Raw genomic sequence first — 13342 nt, 5'->3', positions numbered from 1 at the left:
ATGAACATATAAATTTTAAAATGTTATTTAATTATTATAGAGATGAGTAGGTGCAGGCTGCGAGAACAAGTTAGGATACAATAGTTTAAAATTTATAGGTAGAAATAGGTAGTATCTAAATTGAAAAAGGACGGGACAGGTCGAATAAGGTGAAAATCCGCCTCTACCCTCCTCATTGCCACCTATAAATACTGCAATGATTTGTTAGGATGCAGTGTTCGAACTTCCTATACACTAGTTAAGAAAATAATAAAAAAGAATTTTGTTACTCAACTAAATAATGACCTAAAAGTTTTCCATACATTTCATGCATTAAAAAATTATTTTGCTTCTATAATATCTTTTTTATTTGTGATTTTTATTTTATTTTAGAATATATATAACGAGTAAATAAACAAAAAATACACAAGAAAGAGTTTGATATGGATAAAAAGGAAAAATATATGTAACTAATAACATTCTTGAACAATGTGTGAATAATGTGAATTAATAGGGTTAAACGAGTAAATTTAATAAGTAGCATTAAATTAGGGTGTAATGTACTTGTATTTGATTGGTGGTTGTTCATGTTGTTCAAGATAATCATTGTTCTCCTAATACTCTCCGGATAAAAATGTACACCATAAGTTAATGAGTTATAATTCAAATGGCATAGTATTTCTATACTCATCTAAGAGGTTGATTTTGAAGGACAAAAGTACACTTTTAAGTTTTACAAACTCAAACTCACCTCATGGCACAGCATGACATTTTTGTATTTATAAGCTTTGGTGCGAGGTTCCAAAAAAGACTGTACTCAAAGGATGTAACGTACGTAGTCTAACTGATAATTACATTTATAACTGTTTCAACACATCAACCCGTGATTTTGTTGTCTCCGTCTCAGTTGTTTCATTGTTTGTATATTTGTATACTAAGAATAGCTTATAAAAATTGTACCTTAGTTTACTAGTAGAAAAAATGAATACCTAAAATATTTCTTGTATTAATTGGCTGTTATCTGCGGCACATGCAGGTTCCCCTAGGACATCAGCAGGCATTATTAGCACAGGTCACTAGTCAAGGAACACAACTACACTCAAGTATGCAAGTCCAACCTCAAGATTCACTGCAAACAATGTCTGCTACTACGTCATTCGCACAAGTTCATGCTGCAAACACTTCCAACAACAATACTAATCCACACATGGTAGAGCCTTCTTCTTCCTCATTGAATGTCGATAAGCCTGCTGATGATGGCTACAATTGGAGAAAATATGGCCAGAAACAGGTAAAGGGCTAAGCATGGTGCCCGTCTGCATTAGATTCTGCTATCTTAAACTTCTTAAATCTTTAAATAAACTTTTAACGACTTTTTGTTTAAATTTTGTACTCAAGTATTTTAAGTTGTAAGCACAGTTACATCGAAGGCAATATTTTATTTGAAAAATATACATGACATTTTGGTACGTAAAGGAATTGATACGTGGTACGCTTCCTAATTGATAAATTCATGTAACTATGGTTGTAACTTATGGTAATCAATATTGATATTTGCATTTGTGAAACATAGGTGAAGGGTAGTGAGTTTCCTAGGAGTTACTACAAGTGCACTCATGCAAGTTGTCCTGTGAAGAAGAAAGTTGAGAGGTCATTAAATGGACACATTACTGCAATTATATATAAAGGAGAGCACAATCACCAGCGTCCGAATAGGCGCTCGAAAGATGCTGCCATGGCATCGAGTGAAGGCTCAAACATGCAGGGGAATGCTGATTATCATCATGATCATGGTACAAGTGCTAATCACCCTAGAATGGATGCAGAATCTAGTCAGGCTACAGGTGAACACCTTTCTGGAACAAGTGATAGTGAGGAAGTAGGTGATCATGAAAATGAGGTGGATGACAAAATTGTTGAGCCTGATCCCAAGAGGAGGTAACATATTCTGTGATCATGACTTTACAACTTTATCAATTCATATAATTGAAAAGCTTAAAACACTTTGATTTATAAGTTGAATTAATTTTGGGGGAGGGGGTGTTGGGTGGTTTAAATAATGTGAAGTTTCTTGTGTTTTTGCATACATTTATTTATACAACAACTGAAACAAGTGCACTCAATTTATATAAAAATATGTAATCATCGTGCAGAAGTCTTTAGTAAATCTGCATAACTTATCTTTATGATATGTTAAAAATGTTACAAATTCTGCAGAAATACAGAGGTGACACACTCAGATCCAGATTCTTCACATAGGACAGTCACAGAGCCAAGAATCATTGTGCAAACAACAAGCGAAGTTGATCTCTTAGACGATGGCTATAGATGGCGAAAGTATGGACAAAAAGTTGTCAAAGGAAATCCATATCCTAGGTGATCATGTTTTTCATAAAAACTTTTGATACCATCTATTGAACTATTTGTCAACTATTATGGTTGATTGTAGTAAGCAGGGCGAATTACATCGATCTCCTCGAACGTTTGGTGAAAATGAATAATAATGCTTGTTTTGTATAATGTTGTAGGAGCTATTACAAATGTACAACACCAGGTTGTAATGTTAGGAAGCATGTTGAGAGAGCTTCAACAGACCCTAAAGCTGTCATAACAACATATGAAGGAAAGCATAACCATGATGTACCAGCAGCTAAGATTAATAGCCACACTATTGCCAACAATAGTTCATCACAGTTTAAATCACAAAATAGTAATATACCTCAGATGCATGGTTTTGGAAGCAAAGGTATTGGGGTCAATGAGCAACAGCAACAGCCTGTGGCGCGTCTAAGGCTGAAGGAAGAGCAGATAACATAGGTCCTTATTTGATAACCATTTCAAGACAGAAATACAGAAACCACCACACAATACATAAACAGGCGAAATGTCACTGTCTTTGGAGAAAAGTTATCTAATTTTTTATTTACTTAGAAACCAATAATAGTAAGGGTAGAAATAGAGACAATTTTATTTTGTTTTGTCTATGTTGTTGTAATTTTTGTTTTGAGACGCTTACCAAACAGTTTTTAAGATTGGATGGAAAATAGTATCTTCGCATTCACATTACATCTCTGTGTTAATGTTTAATTCTTTTTCTTCTTTAGGCGAAAAGATTTTGATTAATGGCTTATCAATCCAATTTCTAGTATATAAAGTAGTTTAACTATTATTCTCTTCCAGCACAACCACACTCTAATGAAAGAGGCTTTGGATGATGATATACCAATTTGTTCCTTTTTTGTACATTGAAAATATGTTACTATGTTAGTTATGTTCTTTTAAGGTAATTGTTTATCACCTCATCATGTAATACGTTGCTTTATGATATTTATCTTTTTTTTGTATTTCTTCCGTTTGTATACCAAATTGACATAATTTTTTAATTGAAAGTGAGTACAACTGGGTTGCTTAATTTCAGATTATATGTTATTACAGAGGAACATTACTATTTATATAACTACTAAAGTTGTTTAAATAACTTTACTCGGGAACCTTGTGGAAACTGTCCATGACTTTTGAAAAGATTTATAAATTTTTAAAGGCAAGAAGGAAAACAAAAATTGAGAAAGAGAATCTATGAGATTCACACCTTTATTACTAAAGATCAAAATTATCGAACAACTTTGAGTTGTACAAATAAACACAACCGATTCTACAAACTAAAAAGTCAAAATCACAGCACCACTTCCTTGGGGTGAAGCTCTCAAAGTGATCTTTCAAAGTCCACATCTAACCATCCCCAACATAATGTTATTATTTCTGTGTATTTATTTGGGGTATGTACAATGTCACAAGGGGTGCACGCTTAATAATAACAAACACAGGACTTTAGTACCATACCATCACCAAATAGTAAATGATTAGAAAGAAGGGAAAAAAAAGGGAAAAACTAAAGGAAAAAAACAAAAGAACTGCACATAACAAAATGATCAAAGTTCTCTTCATCTTTCTTTCTTTTTTCCTTCTTCTTTTTGCCGTTAATTAAATAGATGCCACCCTCCAAATTATATTAAATTATGAGTCAAACAATCAATTTCTCTTAATTCCCCGACAGATTCTCAACTGATGCCTGCCTGAATCAACCATCAAGAGTAACTAAGGTCGGAATTTGACCATGGTTAACAAAATCAATTTTGTTCAATCTTAAGCAGCACAAAACTTGCTCTGGAAGTTCTTCTTCCTTTTGTGCCTGTTAAAAAGAAGAACAAAATAGAGTTATCAAACAAAATAGTGCTCACTAAAGAATTTTACTAGGAAACTTATGGCAGTAATAAGAACACAGAACACTACACAATTTTTCTTATTTTTAGGGAAATATTCAGAGTGAGTGATGCAAATATAGTCTCTCTCACAAGAAACATATGAGTAAATACATTTTGGTTCTAAAGGAATATTTTGGTTCCCAAAATGGTTCTCAACAAATTTTTATTATTTATAAATCCTTGAAAATTACTTTCATCGGACAAATTGGTTGTTCTGTTATTTTGAAGAGGAACTAATTTGTCTGATAGTAATATATTTTTAGACCTAATTATCTTATAATAAATTTATTTAGGGATTTATTTGTCTAATATGCATATTAAAATTTGATTAAATAGAACCGAAGGACCAATTTGTTTGACGAAAGTAATTTTTTGAGAATTTTTCGAGAATACAAATTTGTTAGGGACAAAAGTGTCCGATCAAAAGTTCCCTTGGGATATTGTAAGTGTACCTGAATAGTTAAGCCAACATCAAGTACTGCATTCTTTACACGGTCTCGGAGTGAGTCAAGTCCTTTCCTAGAGATATAGCTAAACCGATGTATATCCAGGTCTATCTCAAAGTAGTTAGGTCCCTGCAAATGAATTTGTATACTTAGTTACAATAATATATGGACTATGTAGTAGAAAAGTGAGGTTCAAGCTATATGCTCTGCAAATGTAATCATTACATATAAGAAATGTGCAATGTAGCATTAAGGTAGATGAAGGGGCGGCTAAGCACACAATGTAGCATTCACAAATTAGTTTTGATGCAATGATAGTGTATAAAGTTTAATACTGTGAAAACTAGTTAACTTTGTCAATGTATGTGTAAAACCTCTTTATAATGACAATGTACGGAAATCAAATCATATAACAATGACTATATTTCAAATGATTAATATTTTAGAAATTCCTTGAGGCAGAAGAAAGAAAAGATATTTTTACCCTAAAGAATTCGTGTTGAGGGCGTGAAAGCACTGGCTTGCCATTGTAGGCACTAACAAGCTTCCTTTCAGCAGAATTGAGACTCATGTCTTCTGGATTTACTACACCAGCCAGAATTTTTAGCCTTTCCCTGAAAGGAACCGTGTTCTGCTTTCTATATCCTTTCACTGTCTCCATCTCATCATCCATCAATCTCTGCCAAACATAACAACATTATTAGGAAACTGCAGCATGGAGAAATTTCTAATTTGTTGTAAGACTACTGTTATCTATGTTTTATGACAATTGTTGTTTTCATTATAAATCGTTGTACTCAGACTCAATTTGTATGTAGATATATTGATTAATTGATGTACCAAAAATGTTGAAATGATCTTTATTGCGAATCTTAAATTTTTACTTAGATGGCATCACTACAAAGTTAATAACTTTATGATGTTCATTCATTTCTTCTAGACAAATAATTTAGTGCAAGTATATGCTTAAATAAAATGAAGAAATATGGCAGCAATTGAACAATTCTTTACTGAAACTTACAAACATCAACCACAAAAGGAAGAAGAAATTGTTGCTGTAATGATTTGTACACAATTCTTTACCTTGATGCTATTGCGAAACTGTTGCGAGATCTCTGTTTCAAAATTTTCCGACAATTTAAAGTATAGTACAAGGCTCAAGCCTTCCCCATTAGCATTACCAAGAAACATGCTAGCAGGATAAGTTGGCAGCTAAAAAAAAAGGAAGATAGTTAAATTATGCACTCACTCTTGTGTGCTATTCAATGAGTATTTATATTTGACAATATAATAAGAAAAAGGAGCAAAACCTGAATATTAACAATGAGAAGAGAAGGAATGGTTCCATTTTCTTGGAAAGACGGAAGTTCAAGATGCCTAGCAATGTGATTTATCTTCTCCGGACTTGCAAATAGATCAACACCTATTGGTATATAAGGACTATAGGCTGGAGCAGAACACTTTGCCTTGTCCCTGCACAAATATTTCATCATCATATTATTGATTAGATGCAAATCAATGGACTAGCTAACTAACATGGCCAAGAGGTTAATAAACAGATGCAAATCTTCTAGCATACTTGAAAAAGCTTTCGCCACGGAGCTTAAATACGGATGGCGAAATTTCACACCAGGAAGCAGGAGATGCATTCTCTTGCTTTGATTGTTGAATCAGAAGCCCTGCTTGGGGACGGTAAAGGTATTTCTCAGATGGACCTATTCGACAAATGACATAGTAATTAGTTAGTATCATAACTCTGACAAGTTTTCCATACATTTTACTAAACCACCATCCTAATAAATTAATGCTATAACAAATTCTTTACCGTCTTTGAATATTTTTTATTGTTATAGGTGCAAGCCCCAACTCTCTTTCATGCAATCATTTCTAATCACATCTAGTCTAGTGTAGCCACTCATCCATCTAATTTTCTACCCAACACTCCATCCGATGAAATATGAGTGAACACTGGATCCGATCTCTGCCATTCACAAGAAGGATAATATGACCCTTAACCAAAAAAAGGGGCAACATGATCCTTCTTTATTATTTCAAGACAGCACAACCCCTTCAATTAAAAATTCATCAACAGAAATTGATTGTGTTGGTTTAATGTGTAATCTATGAGATCTTAAACCCCCACAAACTATTATTGAAAATTTCCTTCGTTGGTGATGGTATGGTGGAAAAGAATCATTGCCAGAAATGATTCCACAATAAGAAAAAAAAAGAAGCGCAATACAAAGATTTTTCAAAAAGGAGAAAAGTGTTAGACGAAAAAATGAGAGGGAAATTGTGACGTAGATGGTGTTGGTGTTGGTAGAAGAGATGATGATCGTAATAAAATATGGTGACACAATAAAAATAAAAGTTATAGTGACGAAGATGAAAGAAGTGGTAGCAGTAGCGTTAGTAATTGGTCTTGTTGCAGCATAAAACTCTCTGGGATTTAAAATCTTATAAATTAAAAAATAAAATTGCCATAAAATTATTTTTTCTTAATATTTAACAGACTTTCTAATGTAGTTTTGCGTTGTCTCAATAAAACATTGCTAGCCTAATTGTTCTGGAGTAAAATTTATCCACAAGCTTTAATTTTTTACTTTCTAATAAGAATCATACTTAAAGTACATTTTCGATACACGTCATCTTGCTTCGACTGATACAAGGAGTATTACCAGTTACCACTAGAGCTACCTCAAGAGGTTAGATAGATAAATGTAAGAATGGAGAAAAAGCTCAAAAAAGTCCAAAGTTGTGATGTTTTCTCTTAAAAGGTGATAAATCTATATAAAAAGAAATATGAGTGAAAAACATTGAACTAGAAAACATAATCTTAAAAATTATATGAACTTACATAAGTCAGTCTTGTTAGTTGCATCAACTGATTTTCTTTTAACAGAAGAAAACAAAACTTGAGCTTTCTCTCCGTTCTTATCTATCTTGAGGTAGCTTTGATAATACTCCTCAATTTTGGACCCTGAATCTACAATGCAGGATGTACTACCATATTGTACACTTCCCACAGCATTATCCGTGAAGGGAAAACAATCTGTTACCCATATAGACACAAGAATGAACAATTATATTTAAGAGAAGAATTCGTCTACCTAACTATTTTTTAAAAGTGTGGGTTAAAAATATGGTATTGAATTTTTAGACAAAAAAATTAGATTTATAACTAAAAATATTGGCAAAAATAATAAATTATGCTCGCCTTGAGTTTTTTTCATCTTTTAATTAGTCATCAACATTAACAACTTTATTTTATTGTAAATTATTTAATTTATCTTTATTTGTTACAAAATTTAAGATTTAGGATTAGGATTTAAAATATAAAACTTAGGATGATCTGCAACAAATGGTAGGTGGCTCACGAAAAATGAAATTATAGTGTAAAAAAAAGAGAAAAAGAGAAAGAAATAAAAAATATTTTTAAAAAATTAATTAATATTAATTAAAAATATTAATTTTTCTAGTTTGTTGTTATTAAAATACACTCTATTTTGTTCCCAATGAAAAAAAAAGGCTTTTTATTTTGACGACTAAAATGGTCTTTTCAGGTATAATCATTGTTAGCGTCGTTCATATGGGTGAGCCAATACATTAGTCCCATTCTTTTTTATTCGAATTTTTTTTTATTCAAATTTTTTTTTATAACTCTGTAGAACTAGAGGCCTAAAGAAAGTTTCTTAATCCAAAACTATATCCGAAACGAAAAAAGAAAAAGAAAAACTGATTTCCCTAGTATAATTCCAACTCGATAATAATAAACTACGAAATCCCAAAAAAGGCGTTATGCCTTGATATTTATTGTTAGGACTTCAAATATTATTACTATCAGTAATTTCTATTTCTCAAGTACTATCACCTTATCCCGTATGATGAGGGTATTTTACTACTGTTATGCACATAGTTAAAATGAGTAGAATGATCTGGTGTCTAAGGATTCCATAGTATTTCTTAACCCAACAAGTAAATGACTAATTCGTCGCGGATCCAAACTTTATTTAAAAGTTTTCTACTGGCCAATGAGTTACTACATATAGAAGACAGAGTTCAAACTCCTGACACTTATTTAAACTTTAAAGTGATGAGTGAGTTGATTACTCGACAAGTTCAAGTTAAAATGTTTCAATTTTGTTCTTCGTCTGATAATAGGTTTCCAACATTTATACCCTAAACAAAAAGACTAAAATATAGTGTACCAATTTGCTTACTCAAACTAAATTCGTTAAGCTTGTGGATTATTTAAACCAGATCAAAATGAATAATATATTTTGATAAAGTAGAGGAGAAGGTTAGCTTGTAGAAGGCGAAAGTACTCAATAAAGCAGGTTAGTTACTTCTTATTAAAGCTGTTCTGAATAGCCTGCCGGTCTACTATTTGAGCCTGTATAAAATGTCGAAGGCAGTGGCAGACAAGCTAATTTTGTTACAGAAAAAATTCCTATGGAGCAAGGAGGAAGGTAGGCATAGTATGGCGTTTGTTAAGTGGGAAGTAGTCCAAACTCCTAAAAAATTAGGTGGACTGGGAGTGGGTGATGTTTTGGTTAGGAACACAGCCCTTCTTTTCAAGTGGTGGTGGCGGTTCTCAAAAGAGAAGTGTCATTTATGGAAGAAGGTTGTGTGCTCCTGCCACAACTTGAACCCCAATGTGATGTTGCAATCTCAGACACTGCCTAGTCGAGGAGGTCCTTGGAAAGATATCCATCAGTTGCGGATCAAAGACCACAATGTGAGAGATAAGATGATTGCTGGGCTGTCTATGGAGGTGGGTGATGAAATGGAGACCCAGTTCTGGGAAGACACTTGGCTACAAAGTGGGACATTAAAGTCGAGTTTTTTGAGGCTCTTCTCTGTTTCAAACCAAAGAGGATCTGTCATAGGAGATTGTGGGTTTTGGGATGGGTTAGAGTGGATTTGGAATTTCTAGTGGAGGAGAGAATTATTCCATTGAAAATTGGAACTAGTGGATCATTTGTATGAGATCTTATGGCCCGTAAAGTTAGCATGTGATACGCAGGATAGAGTTTTTTGGAAGTTTGACAAGGAAGGGATATTTTCAACTAACTCTTTTGTGCAGGTAATACAGGCAGAAACACTTCCAGAGGATATCTCCAGTTACAGTTTCACTAAAACAGTATGGAAAGGCTTGGTTCCGCCACGAGTGGAGTTATTTGCTTAGTTTATTCTGATAGGCAAAGTGAATACTAAAGAACGATTGCTTAGGCTAGGAAGTATTAGCTAGGGTGATCACGTGTGTGTATTGTGTAATAAAGATGTTGAACATATCTATCACTTGTTTCTTGGTTGCGAATTTACCTGGCAAGTGTGGGGTGCTTGGCTATCTGACCTTGGGAGGAAGTGGGTTATTCCGGATTCATTGAAAGAACATTTTGAGAGTTGGACAGGAGTTGTCAACAGAAAAGAGGAACGGAACAAGTGGTTCATATGTTTTTTTCCAGTTATTTGGAATGTGTGGCTAAAGAGAAATGGACAGATTTTTAATAACAAGGAGTCTGGAGTAAAAGCGGTGTTCCACAGATCTTTGATCAGTTAGAGAGATTGGTGTAGCGTGGATCCAGAGTTACACATGGGATTGTTTCTAGGCATTATGTTTTTGGTTCTTGTATTTTGTTGTGAGACTCTTTTGGTGACCTTGCCGCTCCACTTTATTGTATTGAGCTCTTTTGTTAAAAAAAAAAAGAAAAATCTAAGAGACAAGCAACTTTATTAAATTCTGGCCAGCATGTAATCAGTAAGAAAAAGTGAGTCATTGGATAAAATCTCACACCAATCTTACACCATTAAAATCATCATTGATGGCTATTTGATGATTACAAGTCACAAAAATTACTACCCCTAACACTCTTAAAAAAATATATTTTTTATTTGTTAACTTACTGTTTTATACAAATTACTGTTCGTTCATTCTCTAATTATGGAATTTTCATTTCATTAGCACATTTGACTTTATTTTTCTTCACACTAAAAAGATTAAACAACACTTTTTTTTATAGGTTACAAGCAATACACTTGAGTATTGGTTATTTGCTTAGAGAACGAAAATAGTTGTGCAAAAATGATATTCCAAGAAAGAAGGTATGATAGAATACAAGGCAGAAGTTACAAAAAATTATAAAGCCTCACCTCCAAGCACGCTATTGAAGTCATCATCTGAATCCGAATCATGATCAAGAATACTAACTGAGTCAAACCAAGCCTCTTCTTGGATTTTTCCTGTAAAATACCATGTAATAACTTAGCTCAACATGTTTATCAAATTATGCCTATAAATTACCATGTTTCCATTTTAATTTCAGAACACGACTTTTTCGTTTACATAAAAAGTAAAATTCACTAAAAATGAAAATAGAAATGAAATCAGCATTTGCATTCCGTTTCTATTTTTATTATTATCTATTTTTTTTAGTGTTTTTAATTTTTAATTTTATTTTTTTACAATATTTTTTAATTCGATAAACCAAAGACTAATTTAACATAAATCTAAACTTCCTTTAAAAATTTGTTATTTGTCGATGATTTGATGCATATATACAACAGAATTCTAACACTTCTTAAATGAATTAATAAGATAACTATTATAAATTAATTATTAAAATTAATCACTAATATATTTATATAAATATATATGTTATTTAATTTATTTTTAATATATATTTATATTTTAATATATATTTTATACTACTAAAATAATTTTGATTTTGATGGTTGCCAATGATGGACACCTAAGATAGTTGTTTCTTTTCACTTCACAATGAAAATTCAAAATTCCTGAAAATCAAAATAGAAATAAAAACGCAAAGAAACGCATCCTTATCACATAAACGAGGGAGACGAAGAGGATAGATACCGTTGGCATCGATTTGAGTATGATATTGGAGCTGAGTAACATGAATCTTCTTATCAGATCTCTTGGCACCACCCTTATCAATCTCCATTTGAATGTAATCACTAAGAGTGAAATCAGCTCCCACTCCTGCATTGCTAAGCCTCTTCAATGGCGGCATGTCGACGGGGATGGCGGTGGCCATGTTCCCTCTTCTCTTTCCATTTTTGTGATTCTTCCTCTTGTGATTCTTCCCACCCTTCTTCCCAGTTGGGTTTGAAGCACAGCTTCCCATTGTAGAGTTAGCTAGCTTTCTTACTAATCCAGCCAACATTTTTGCTTCTTGCTTTTACTTTCTTCTGTCCCTCCAAAAATTGATCAATTGCGCTGCTGCAAAACAGAAAGAACCCGCCAACAACAATTATCAATCAATGTTTACATGAGAATAGGAAATAAAAAGTGCACACTAAAAAACAAAACATAGAATTAATTAAACATGCCTAAATTAAATTATAGATTTTAGATACATATAGCCATAAAAAATATACTAGGATTGGAAAAACGAACATTTAAGGGATGAACTAAAATTTAATTAAAATTGAGATATAACAACAAATATAGTCATAGGTATACCTTACAACAATATCAAGTTAAATTAAACTAATGTTCCAGAGTTTTTCTTCACCAGGAGGCCATGTAGGCTATTTCACAAAGCAATGACTTCACACTATCCGTTGAAGATAGCCTGAACAAAACAATAATTATTCAGATTTAATTTAAAACACAAGAAAAGAAATAATTAAATAATTTAAATTCATTAATCAATGCTCAAGTTGGTCAAGAAAAAAAATAAATAAATAAACGAAGGTTCTCGGTAACTATATAGCATTATTATATTTTTCATTATTCAGCAATAATTAGACTAAACTTCAATTCAAAAACAAGAATATAATGTGTTAAACATCGTCCTTATTCATGTCGTGAGGGGAAAACAGAATACAAGGTTATATTATGATTATGATAATGCTGCAAATGTTTAAGGAAGTAACACTTTTGAGCAAAGACACGTGAAAAATTATGAGAGGAAAACATCAAATTGGGTGAAGGCCTATAATAAACGCATGCATGAAGGAGCTAATAACATAATATAAAAATGGTATGTGACTTTCAATATTTCTCAATATGTTCTTCATCCATGAACATAATGATAATAATAATAATACTAATAAAAGAAAAAAGAAGCCAAGAAGAAGAATAAGAAGAGGAACCTGAGGAAGGTAGAAGCATGAAGAAAGAAAAAGGAGAAAATGAAAAGAGGATCCTTCGTTCCCAGAAAAGGAACTAGGATTCCTCTCTTTTTTTTTGTTTTTATTTTTGTTTGTCTTTTTTTTTTTTCTCTCTTTGGAATGGAATGGATTATGGAGGAAGAAGAAGACGAAGGGAAGAAAAAGGTTACAGTTTTCGTAAAAATGGGGAGAGAGAGAAAGAACTGCAGCAAAGAGAGAGAGAAAGAGAGAGCGGTGAATTCGGATCCATATTGCATTGTTGTCGCACGCACTCTCCTTTCCTTTCAAATCTGTTTCTATCTTTCTTTGTCTCAGTTCCCTCTTCTTCCTCATCTCTTGTTATATCTATCTGTTTTTAACTTTTAATTTGTTTCAGCAAAGCCTTTTATTTTAGAAAACATTTTTTTTCCTTCGATAATTAAGTAATGATAAATATTAGCATAAATAAATTTGAGTATGAAAATTTAAAGAATCATCTATCTTTTAAATATTAATTAATACGTAATAAATTAAATT

The 13342-nt window shown here is 32.4% G+C and overlaps 2 protein-coding genes across 3 annotated transcripts in view; one reads left to right on the top strand and one right to left on the bottom strand.

Annotated features, from left to right (window-relative positions):
- The window catches only part of LOC107489264 (probable WRKY transcription factor 4), an 8050-nt gene extending 5005 nt beyond the window's left edge, over positions 1-3045 (top strand). The window contains exons 2-5 of the mRNA XM_016110019.3: positions 1016-1270; positions 1553-1917; positions 2197-2355; positions 2508-3045. Coding sequence (XP_015965505.1) covers positions 1016-1270; positions 1553-1917; positions 2197-2355; positions 2508-2796 — 1068 coding nt within the window. The 3' untranslated portion in view covers positions 2797-3045. The remainder of the gene's footprint in view (positions 1-1015; positions 1271-1552; positions 1918-2196; positions 2356-2507) is intronic.
- Positions 3046-3576: 531 nt separating this feature from the next.
- LOC107489265 (protein ENHANCED DISEASE RESISTANCE 2) lies at positions 3577-12270 on the bottom strand. 2 transcript variants are annotated; one of them, XM_021142664.2, is made up of 10 exons: positions 12174-12270; positions 11565-11930; positions 10841-10930; positions 7545-7739; positions 6267-6402; positions 5998-6160; positions 5771-5899; positions 5172-5366; positions 4694-4816; positions 3577-4168 (listed from the first exon to the last, which is right to left on the bottom strand). In XM_021142664.2, exons 2-10 carry the CDS (start codon positions 11872-11874, stop codon positions 4058-4060), a joined length of 1452 nt encoding a protein of 483 aa, XP_020998323.1. In that variant the 5' UTR covers positions 11875-11930; positions 12174-12270; the 3' UTR covers positions 3577-4057. The 2 variants fall into 2 exon arrangements, with proteins under 2 accessions (XP_020998323.1, XP_015965506.1); XM_016110020.3 differs by lacking the exon at positions 7545-7739.
- Between the last annotated feature and the right edge of the window lie 1072 nt (positions 12271-13342).

The sequence above is a fragment of the Arachis duranensis genome, chromosome 5 (genome assembly GCF_000817695.3).
Source record: "Arachis duranensis cultivar V14167 chromosome 5, aradu.V14167.gnm2.J7QH, whole genome shotgun sequence".
Lineage (NCBI taxonomy): Eukaryota > Viridiplantae > Streptophyta > Magnoliopsida > Fabales > Fabaceae > Arachis > Arachis duranensis.
Note: the sequence above shows the minus strand (reverse complement) of the source record. Positions and strands in the feature narration are given on the sequence as shown.

Excerpts from the sequence above, each read along its gene's own strand:
- LOC107489265 (XM_021142664.2), bottom strand. The coding sequence starts at position 11,874 with ATGTTGGCTGGATTAGTAAGAAAGCTAGCTAACTCTACAATGGGAAGC. Across the intron at positions 5,900-5,997 it reads TTCTCATTGTTAATATTCAG|CTGCCAACTTATCCTGCTAG; the intron begins GTTTTGCTCCTT and ends CTTTTTTTTTAG. Across the intron at positions 5,367-5,770 it reads AGTTTCGCAATAGCATCAAG|AGATTGATGGATGATGAGAT; the intron begins GTAAAGAATTGT and ends TATGTTTGGCAG.